At 45.5% G+C, this 10493-nt stretch overlaps 1 protein-coding gene across 1 annotated transcript in view; it reads right to left on the bottom strand.

The window, feature by feature from the left end:
* col4a4 (collagen, type IV, alpha 4) overlaps window positions 1-10493 on the bottom strand; it is a gene marked incomplete at its 5' end in the record, with an annotated part of 23648 nt that overhangs the window by 10336 nt on the left and 2819 nt on the right. The window contains 30 exon segments of the mRNA XM_014033388.1: window positions 29-207; window positions 388-495; window positions 726-869; window positions 947-1114; window positions 1321-1482; window positions 1660-1809; window positions 2036-2104; window positions 2188-2295; window positions 2694-2759; window positions 2888-3071; window positions 3299-3405; window positions 3818-3890; window positions 4014-4174; window positions 4910-4999; window positions 5080-5232; window positions 5561-5665; window positions 5736-5796; window positions 5935-5988; window positions 6081-6125; window positions 6212-6274; window positions 6390-6434; window positions 6573-6653; window positions 6993-7034; window positions 7139-7174; window positions 7291-7353; window positions 7433-7468; window positions 7547-7615; window positions 7722-7838; window positions 7916-7960; window positions 8348-8482. Of these exon segments, the coding sequence (XP_013888842.1) occupies window positions 29-207; window positions 388-495; window positions 726-869; window positions 947-1114; window positions 1321-1482; window positions 1660-1809; window positions 2036-2104; window positions 2188-2295; window positions 2694-2759; window positions 2888-3071; window positions 3299-3405; window positions 3818-3890; window positions 4014-4174; window positions 4910-4999; window positions 5080-5232; window positions 5561-5665; window positions 5736-5796; window positions 5935-5988; window positions 6081-6125; window positions 6212-6274; window positions 6390-6434; window positions 6573-6653; window positions 6993-7034; window positions 7139-7174; window positions 7291-7353; window positions 7433-7468; window positions 7547-7615; window positions 7722-7838; window positions 7916-7960; window positions 8348-8482 (2919 nt within the window).

Raw genomic sequence — 10493 nt, forward strand, 5'->3', positions numbered from 1 at the left:
GATGGATGGATGGATGGATGGATCTTACCAAGTCTCCTTTCAGTCCAGGGAAGCCATTGTTTCCTTGATGTCCTTTGAGTCCAGGTGGTCCTGGAGGTCCTGGTTTACCCCTTGGTCCTTGAGGTCCTGGAAGTCCTTTAATCCCTGGGGGTCCGACTGAGCCTTGGAATCCAGGATAACCTGCAGCRCCTTTGGCACCTTTACTTCCTGTTGAGAAAACATGTTGAACTGATCAGCTTGAGACAGACGTTGTCAGTTAAATCTTTAAAGACCTCAGAGCTGCTCTGAACCTCTTCATGTTTAGGAAAAGTTATGTCTTTAAACCATTGACACTTTCACTGAAACAGGGTTTGAACTGTAGGACCAGAGTCAGGACATGGGTCTCACCTCGTGGTCCGGGGGATCCTGTGAGGCCAAGGGGTCCTTGTTGTCCTCTGGAACCTTTAGAGGTGATTAGATTGATTTGTCCTGGAGGTCCCTGATTTCCTTTACAGCCTGCAGGAGACACGGACATGTAGGACAGAGACCAGCCTGGGGTAGAGGTACTACTAGTGTAAAAACTGTGGTAAAACTGTAAGGTGTCTGTAGTAAAGTAGTGAAGATACACTGGAGGAATATGAATCAGTGTGTTAACTATGTACAGCAGTACTATAGTACTGTTATCAGTACAACAAGATAATAGTACTACAGTGATCTTTAATAGTTCAGCAGTAATCTGGGTTYACCTTTCTGTCCGTTTGGTCCATGATGTCCTTGAGCTCCATCTCGTCCCATGTCTCCCCTCTGCCCAGTCATGCCTTGGTCTCCAGGGCATCCCATGGTCCCTGAAGGCCCTGGTCTTCCTTCTTGGCCCTGGGGTCCAGTCAGACCTAAAACCGACATGACTTCAGTGAAACTGTCGAGTCATAAATCATTTTCAACAAATGTGTTTAAAACAGGAGCTCACCTTTTTGACCAAAGACCCCACTAAGTCCAGAGTCTCCATTAGAACCAGGGGGACCACGAGGCCCTGGGCTCCCTGGTGAACCTTGACCTCCTGGTTCACCAGCTTGACCTTTAGAACCAGTGACTGAAAGACCCCCATCCCCAATCTGACCTTTCTCACCTGGATAGCCTTAAACAAAAAACTGATGACATCAGACTCCGATTTTTATCAGAAAAGAAAAAACATTAAAGTCGTCAAAACAAAACAAAACAAAACAAAACAAAACAAAACAAAACAAGAAAAAACTAAACTAAATAAAATAAAATAGAGTAAATAAATAAATAAATAAATAAATAAATAAATACATTAATTAATAAATAAAATAAACTGAATACCTGGATGGCCAAGAGGTCCTCGAGGGCCACTGAGGCCCATTTCACCAGGGGAACCTGCACAACACTGATCAGGTGTTGGGCCCTGGGGACCAGTTGCTCCTGGGTTCCCATTCTGTCCTCTCTGGCCCTTTGGTCCAGGATCCCCAGGCAGACCCAGGACACCTACACAAACACAGCCTCCTTCAGACTTTGGGTTTGAAGTTGGTTTCATTTCACGTCTCGTTTTCTTTTCTTCTTTAGATCAAAGTAAATATTTTGCTGTTTCAGAAACTTCCTGCAGACTCCGTAAAACTAAAGAAACTCTTCTGACTCTACGTGAACTCAAAGGTGTGGTTTTACCTGCTGTTCCTTCTGGACCAGGGGGACCAGGGACACCTTTAGGTCCTGGAAAYCCAAGTGGTCCTGGAAAGCCAGAAGGTCCTGGGGGGCCATTATCGTTGTCACCTTGTGATCCTGGGAGTCCAGGGAGGCCCCGGAGTCCTGGAGAGCCTGGAGCACACAGGATCAAACACATGTTGAAGGTTCAGGAACCATCAGAGACTGTCTGTAGGTCTGAATGTTCAAAKAAAGAACCCCAGCTGTGGAACCTCAATAAGTCCAACATTTCTGGATCTGAGATCATGGTCAGAACTTCTCAGGTCCAGCTCTTCCTCAACAGTGCCTGAGTAAAGRCAATCTAACAACTGTTTTATTGAAGCATTCTGTAGGGTWTTACCTGGACCCCCATCAATACTGAGACCCTCGGTTCCTTCGTCTCCAGGGTCTCCAACAGCTCCTCGAGGTCCTGCAGGAGAAGAGGAGATGAGAAGAGCTCAGTTTGTAAAAAAAGACAAGTGTGATGGACATGAGGAAGGTGGGCTAAGGGACCTTGTGGCCCAGGTGGTCCTGGAAGTCCTTTCCGACCCTTGTTTCCTTTGGGCCCATCTGGTCCTCTGATGCCTTGATAACCTTTAGGACCAGGGCGACCTGGACCACCTGAAAGGAAACAGGAGAACAAGTYAGAGAGGTTTTCTCCACATTTCTTCAGCCAGCAACACGACACCCACTCCTGATCTCAACTCGTTCTGAATCCACCACATGGATCAGACCAAAGATCTATCTGAGGACTTCAGGGACCAGGTTGTAGACCTGCAATGCTGGACTGGAACAGGACCATTAGCAGGTGTGACCAGCAGCAAGGCAAGGAACTTCACATTGAAGCCTTTGGGACCTGAACCAGATTGAAGGGTCAGGTTTTGGTATCAGGATCAAGTTGARTCAAAGAGTTTTAAAACCCAGGAGAACTTCAGGAGAACTTCAGACCTTTTCTTCCAAACAGCACAGATTTCCTGCACAGCAACAAATGAAAACATTAAACAGGAGCCAAAGCTCACCTGGTTGTCCAGGGTCTCCCTTCTGTCCACTTGGACCAGGTCTTTGATATCTACAGGGAGTATCACCTGCAGGAAGAGGCAGAGTCAMACAGAAGGTCAGCTGTTTTATCACAGCTGAAAATCAAAAGCAGGTCAATGAAAAGTCAGAAACAATGGCTGAAACTGAATTATTTGTATTCAAATCACATCATTACCTTTTTCCCCCTTTAGGCCCTGAAAGCCAGGAAAGCCAGGAAATCCAGGTTTTCCAGGGAGTCCACGCAGTCCTATAGCTCCAGGCACACCTTGTCCTGGAGGACCTGCTGGTCCCCAAAACCCCTTTAGTCCTGAAAGTCCCTGGAAGCCTTGATCGCCCGGGAAGCCAACAAAACTTTCACCCTGAAAAAGAAACAGATGAATGAAGGGATGAATGAAGGGATGAATGTTTGACGACGGCGCCTCCTACAGGCTGCAAACATCTTTACAGTCAGGAATAAAAGGATCCTGATGATTTCTTTTGAAGTGGTGGATCCCGTCCCTCTGGGATYATCAGGAGACCTTCTGACAACTGATTTCACTCCACTTGGGTTGACCCATTTGTCTACTGTCTGTCTGTGTTCACTGACCTGGGGGCCAGGGTTCCCAGGGGCCCCTGGAGGCCCACCGAGTCCATTTCTTCCTGAGAATCCTCGTCCACCTGTAGGACCCATTGGGCCCTGGTCTCCCTTTCTACCTGGAAACCAAAATAARCCATGTGAGAATAACCTTAGCTAAGAACCAGATACTGGATAACAGTAGCATAWATGACCCCYGCACATGTTCAACCCACCCAGGCACCAGAACTCACATACGGGCTGCAGCTGTTTACAAACAAAATACTTTTTTGATGTAAAAAAAACTCAGAGTTGTACTGAAGATGCTTTATATATTTAATATTTATCCAGCTGTGGCTACAATGTAGCTTACCACCATCAGTGTGAATGAGATGCATGGAAATATAAAGAAACTTTGAGGGTCTCGAAAAGCACTATATAAGACTAATTATTATTATCGTCATTAATACTATAAATTTATCAATATACTGGAAAAAATTTATAAATCTCTGAGAGGAAAACTTTTTAATATACAAAACAAATAAAATTGACCTTTTATCATCACCGTGGTTAAATCTCCTTTCTGTCCTTTAGATCCTTTAACTCCCCGAAATCCAACCATACCCTGAAAACAAACAAACAAACAAACAAACAAACAAACAAACAAACAAACAAACAAACAAACAAACAAAATCCTTTAGTTCAAAGGTCACGGAGGTTTCCTCTAACTCTGCTGTTTTAGCCTCACCTGTTCTCCTGCCACTCCTCTGTCTCCAGGTAAACCTTTGTCTCCTTTCAGGCCCTCTGGTCCTTTGCCTCCTGGATTTCCTGGGGCCCCAGTGTTCCCATGTGGACCAGGTGGGCCCCTCATTTCAATTGGAGGGCCACAGAAACAGGTGCCAGGGTCACCTGAAACACATCAGTATAATGTGGGACTGTGAGGAGTTCCTCAGGGAAGCATGTTTGGGTCTCTGTTTTATTTTATTTATGGAYGGAAAAAAACTTGTTCTTCTGGATTTTTCTTGTTTAAATCTTGTTTAGAAAAACTACTTTTATTAAATTTATATCCAACAAGTAATATCAGAGTCTACACTTACTAAAACCAGTGTGTACAAAAAATGTAACCAAATCAATTTCAGTAAAACTTTGTAATAACCACACCGTATTTAGCTTTACTTAATCATAATTAAATGATTAATTATACTTGAAACCATCATTAATCAGGGATAATTCATACTTAATAACCTATAAATTAAAATATAAACATACTTCCAAAACCAACATACTCATTATTTGTTCATACTTAATAACTTCTGAATTACTATTCTGTATACTGTGTGTCTGTGTATGTAAGTGATCATATTAATACTTTCACACCATGTGTTAGACATACATTAATGATCAGAGAACATATGAAGTCACTATCTACTAACCTACGGAGCATCAATAATTATTAATACAGTTGTTAGTAGGTTTATGTAAATTCTTGGCTCTCACTTGTTAAAGGAGACAAATGAGGGAACATTTCATTCATCCTGAACGAGCTGAATGTTTTTATACAAGAAGAAATAAAATCAGAATGTCTACAGTTGTTTCACTGCAAAAAGCAAAGAGAAATAAAACAAAAACAGGAAGCACACTGACCTTTAAACCCACTGGAACCAAAGGCCCCTGGGGGCCCCTGTTGACCTGGTTCTCCAGTATGTCCTGGGGCACCTTGAAGGCAGTAAGTTCCTGCAAAGAAAAAACAGAAAACAATTATTTATTATTTCACTTGAAACAAACCAAAATACTGAGAAATAAAACKTTTGTACCTGGGAAACCAGGCTCTCCCTTCGGCCCCTTGAATCCTGGCTGTCCTGGTTTTCCAGGTTCTCCAGGTTCCAGTTCTTCTATCATCTGACCTGGATTTCCTTTGTCCCCTTTAAACCCTTGAATTCCTTCCTGACCATCAGAACCGGGTGGTCCTGAAGAAAACAATGATCACAKTTATACCACCTTAAAGATGGTAAAATGACTGAACTTCTACAGCTCATACTGGGGTACACTGATAGAGGGGGGCTGCCATGTACCGGCGCCACCGGACCCTCTGACCACCATCAGTAGGCAAGGAGGATGAAGTGTCTTGCCCAAGGACACAACGACTGAAATGGCTGGACGGGGGATCAAACCAGATACCCTCCAGTTRCAGACAACTTCACTAACCACTGCCACAGCCCCCCACAAAAACAAATCATTCTCAGACCACCTTAAATCTAAGACATGAGGCACCAACAGAGACTCTGCCTCGCTCACCTGGTACGGATCCCCCAGGTGATCCTCGAGGACCATGCAGTCCCATAAACCCTCTGTCCCCTGGAATACCTCTCCGTCCAGGGGCCCCAGGTTCACCATCTTCTCCTGGAAGACAGGAAGTTATCAGCTCATCCTGCTGATCAATCAGCTGATTGATTGGTTCGTTGAYCAGTACCTGTGTTGGTAACGTAAGGACTCTGAGAGACGCCTTTGGGGCCCACATCTCCCATGGTGCCCTGCAAACAGAGTCTCATGTCAACAAAGACCATTTCCTCCATGTTTGAAACTAGATCCTGTTGATCCGACTCCTTCTGGATCTGTCCAACATGACCAAAGACAAGAMCTGAAACCAAAGAGACCAAACCCAGACTGACCTGAAGACCCTTTTGTCCAATCAGACCTGGGAGACCCTGGGATCCTTTGGACCCCTGAAAACACAAAACACAGTTAACTCAGTAAAACAGCAGAACCTTGGGAGGACCAACAGATCAGGAACAGAACCTTCTTGGTTCTGACTCACCTTGATACCTTTGTACCCAGGCAGACCTGGCCGACCCGGGTCACCCTGAAACAAAACCCAGAACCTGTTGGTGAGACCTGAATACTGGATCTGAACATCCGGACAGCTTCTGCAGTGGGACAAGAACTTACTCTGGACCCTGGAAACCCCACAATCCCAGTCTCTCCTTTGATCCCAGGGAGTGAGTCCGGACCCTAAGACCACAAGAACTCATCATCACCTTCATCATTTTGATGGACCAGAACCTCTCTGCTCAGCAGCTGATTTACTTCATAACATAAAAACCTGTCCCAGCTCAGGAGAACTTACAGGTGGTCCCTGAACGCCACATTTCCCTTTGACCCCTTCTGGACCCTGAAAAATCAGCAGAATCAGGTCAGAACCCAAAACAGAACTTTGTGCTGCTTTTAATGAAACTAAATCTGTTTTCTTAATATTAGACWGAACCAAAACCCAGAATAAAACAAACAAACCACCGTCAGAACCGCTCACCTGTTCCCCTTTGATGTACAGGTCCTCAGGAGGGTCAACATACTCAAAGGGCCCTGGAGGCCCTTCAGGGCCCTGGTCTCCCTGTGGGTCAAACAGAGTTCTGTGGGACCCCTCATACTGAAGCTGCTGCAGTTTCACAGCTTCATCTCAGAAACAAAACAACAGAACTTTAACARCTCTACAGACCTGTGGATCCAGGTCCCAGAACCAGGTCTGCTGCTTGGCCACACCCCTTCAGTGATGTCACCACAGGTGTCCTCAAAGTTTGATCACATGTGGTGCCCACATATACCCAACAATTTTAATATGAGCTGCTTCTCTGTGTGATGTCACTGAGGGGGTGTGGCCAGACAGATATATCTGAGGGGGCGTGACTATTAAGATGTAACGGTGGGCGTGGCCAGAGGGCACTGTATTTACCTCGTCTCCTTTCTGTCCCGGCAGTAATCGACCTTTTTCTCCCTGAAACAAACACGCAAACAAACAAACAAACATCAGCTGTTAGTCTGGAGCTGACTGATCTGTATAATAAACACCACAAAACAATGAAAACACCAATCACTTACAGGTGGACCCCTCAAACCAGGAAGACCAGGTAGGCCCTGCCCCAGCACAGGAACATGAATAACACCAGTTATAAACATTCAGACAGTTCAGATTAAACAATGACATCATTTTTACAGGACATTTCAAACACTGAGTAGAACTGAAGACTCACGTTGACCCCATCAGGTCCTGCAGGACCAACAGCTCCCACCTGACCCGGTTGACCCTGCTCCCCCTGCAGACAGACAAAAAACATGACAGCAGTTTCCTCCCATTAACATTTGTTTCCTCATTAGTTTGGATAGTTTGCTCACCTGCAGACCAGGTAAGCCCCTGAGGCCAGCGTCTCCCTGTCAGACACAAACACTAAGATCAGCTGAACTTCACACCAAACCAGAAACCTGCTGCTTCAGGATGGACGGACTTACAGGAACTCCTGGGAACTGAATGGAATGAAATACTTGATCTCCTGGATATCCCTTCGGTCCTGGAAAACCCTGGAAAGTAAAGCATGGTTACCATGGTGATGACCTGAGACCGGACTCTCTGACAAGGTGCCACCAGCAGCAGACTATAAATGTTCCTCAAACACCATAGAGTTACCAGTTCTCCATTTGGTCCTTGTTCTCCTGGCAACCCACGATGTCCTCTGTCTCCTCGGGTTCCATTACATCCATCCAGACCAGGAAGACCAGGACCTCCAGCAGGTCCTGGGTGACCCTGAACAAACAAACATCTCCACTAACAGACCAACCAATCAAAAGAGTGGACAGGCTGGTAGAGGCGGGGCTTCTTACCGGGACTCCGTTTATACCTGGAAAACCCGGAACACCTCGACTTCCCTGGAAACCACAGAGAAGAAGAGTTTGTAAAAGTCCCGTCTCAGGTTGGACACCATGTGACAGCTCTGTGAGTTCTGATTGGTGTCACTAACGTGAGCTGAAGTCTAGGACAGTCTGTCGGTCCTTCATCAAAAAGACTCTAAAACCAACAGCTGCAGATCAGCTGAAAACAGGTTAGCTGCTAGCAGTTAGCTGGATAGCTTTTATGATGTTCAGCAACTCTTACAATGATCATCTCAGACATGACTCCAGAGTTCTTAGAGAACCCCAGACCCACAGGAACCTGTCTACCTGTTTGGTGAACAGTGGACTACTCTGGACCAGTTCTTTCATTAGACCTGATCCCAGATGGTTGTTGAGTTGGAGAACTACGTTGGTCTTACTCACAACATCTCCTTTCAGTCCAGGAGCTCCTGCTGGACCCTCATCTCCTCTTTGRCCCTTCTGTCCTGGGGGTCCCTGAAGGCCCGGGAAGCCTGGTGGACCCTGCAGACCCTGAGGACCCAAAGGACCTGGAGCACCCTGTAGCACAAAAAGAAAGCTGACTCGGCATGATGGAAACCAGTGGAACCAAGAGAACCACATCCTCCACTAAAAACAGAGCTGAGACCCTGACACACCCAGACCCGACCCCCTCCTCTGTACAACTAGACCACAAACAGGACCAGAGACCAGGAGCAGGTCTGGTGGAGTCCAGTTCAGCCTTGTGCTGAAGATGAGGATGCAGCTGTTGGTTCGGTTTGGGACCAGATCATCATGAAGGTGATACTGGGTCATGTTGGACACCATGTGACCTCTCTGAGCTCTGATTGGTCGAATCCTTCATACTTGTCCAAATCATCTCAAGTCAAAGAGGTTTTGTTGGTTGGACATCTCTAAACCCAACAGATCAGACCAAACTATCAGCTGCTGCTCGAGTTATTTACTCACATAAACCCTAAATGTGGTACAAACCAGCTGCTTATTCCAAGAAAACTTCAGAAAATGAGATTAACTGAACAAAACATTTCCACAGATCAATAATCTGTAGGTTAATTAATGAAACCATCYGGGTCACATTAGAACCTAACAAGATGAAGCAAACAGAACAACAACCTGCATTGGTTCAGTGACAGGAAGTGTAATAACAGCCAACCATCAGARGAGGGCAGCGTGACACAACAGGACATGTTCTGCAGCTTAAACACTTTAAATCCCACAGAAGAGAAAACCAACACATTACACATCAGGACATGAGAAGGAAACACGGAAAACAGAAACCATAATAATAACAGAAATGAGAAGTTTGTTAATAAAACTGTTCAGATACAGGAAGTGACATCATCAGACCTGAAACTTCAAGAGAAATCCTCCATCTGAAGCTGTGATTGTGTAAAAACTTTGTTAAAATTCTGATGGTTCTGGTGTGAGCTGTAGATCCAAACAGGACGGGTGACAAAGTCACATGCCCCGGTTACCCTAAGTTACCCTGAGTTACCCTGAGTTACCATGTTACCCTAAGTTACCCTGAGTTATCCTGGGTAACCATGAGTTACCATGTTACCCTAAGTTACCCTGAGTTACCCTGAGTTACCCTGAGTTACCATGTTACCCTAAGTTACCCTGAGTTATCCTGGGTAACCCTGAGTTACCCTGAGTTATCCTGGGTAACCCTGAGTTACCCTGAGTTATCCTGGGTAACCCTGAGTTACCCTGAGTTATCCTGGGTAACCCTGAGTTACCCTGAGTTACCATGTTACCCTAAGTTACCCTGAGTTACCCCAGGTTACCCTGAGTTATCCTGGGTTACCCTGGGTTACCCTGAGTTACCCCAGGTTACCCTGGGTTCTAAAACGACACTTCCAACCATCAAACTAACTTCTTCTTTTTAACAGGGTRAACCTCTGGGTAAAGCACCTTTTCCACAACATGGTCTGGAGCAACACTATAGGTCACGACCTTGATAGTGAAAGAGTGTCATAAAGTCCTGATGCATCTCAGTGATCCAGCTATAAAAATCAAAAAGAAAAATAGTATAGGTCCTCTGGATGGTTCTCCTTTAATGAAACGTTTCGTCTCTCCTCCAAGAGACTTCTTCAGTCTGATGAGTTTCAGGTGAACTCAGCCTTATGAGCTTTGCCTCCACATGGACAAACAGGTTAGTCACATGCAAAAGAGGACCATCAGCCTAACGATAGGTTGTTGGTGCCTTGATTAGCTCTGTTGTTCATAAAGGGTCATGTGTCCCATCATCTGACTATTATTGGGGCCCTGATTCACACCTTTTGCTCACAGGGGGCGGAGTCATACTTGCAATAACAGCGTTGTAGGAGGAGGACAACTGGACACGAAGGCCTCCACCTCTGTTTAATGGTGGACGGTTTTTCTTCACAAAGATGGCTTCCTTTACTCCTCTCTCAAAACAACGTTCCTCTCTATCAAGGATGAGAACATCTTCCCTGAAAGAGTGACCGCTGGCCTGTAGATGAGTGTAAACTGCAGAGTCCTGGCCTGTAGATGAGTGTAAACTGCAGAGTCCTGGCATGTAGATGAG

Source organism: Austrofundulus limnaeus, unplaced genomic scaffold, assembly GCF_001266775.1.
Source record: "Austrofundulus limnaeus strain Quisiro unplaced genomic scaffold, Austrofundulus_limnaeus-1.0 Scaffold1721, whole genome shotgun sequence".
NCBI classification, from domain to species: Eukaryota; Metazoa; Chordata; class Actinopteri; order Cyprinodontiformes; family Rivulidae; genus Austrofundulus; species Austrofundulus limnaeus.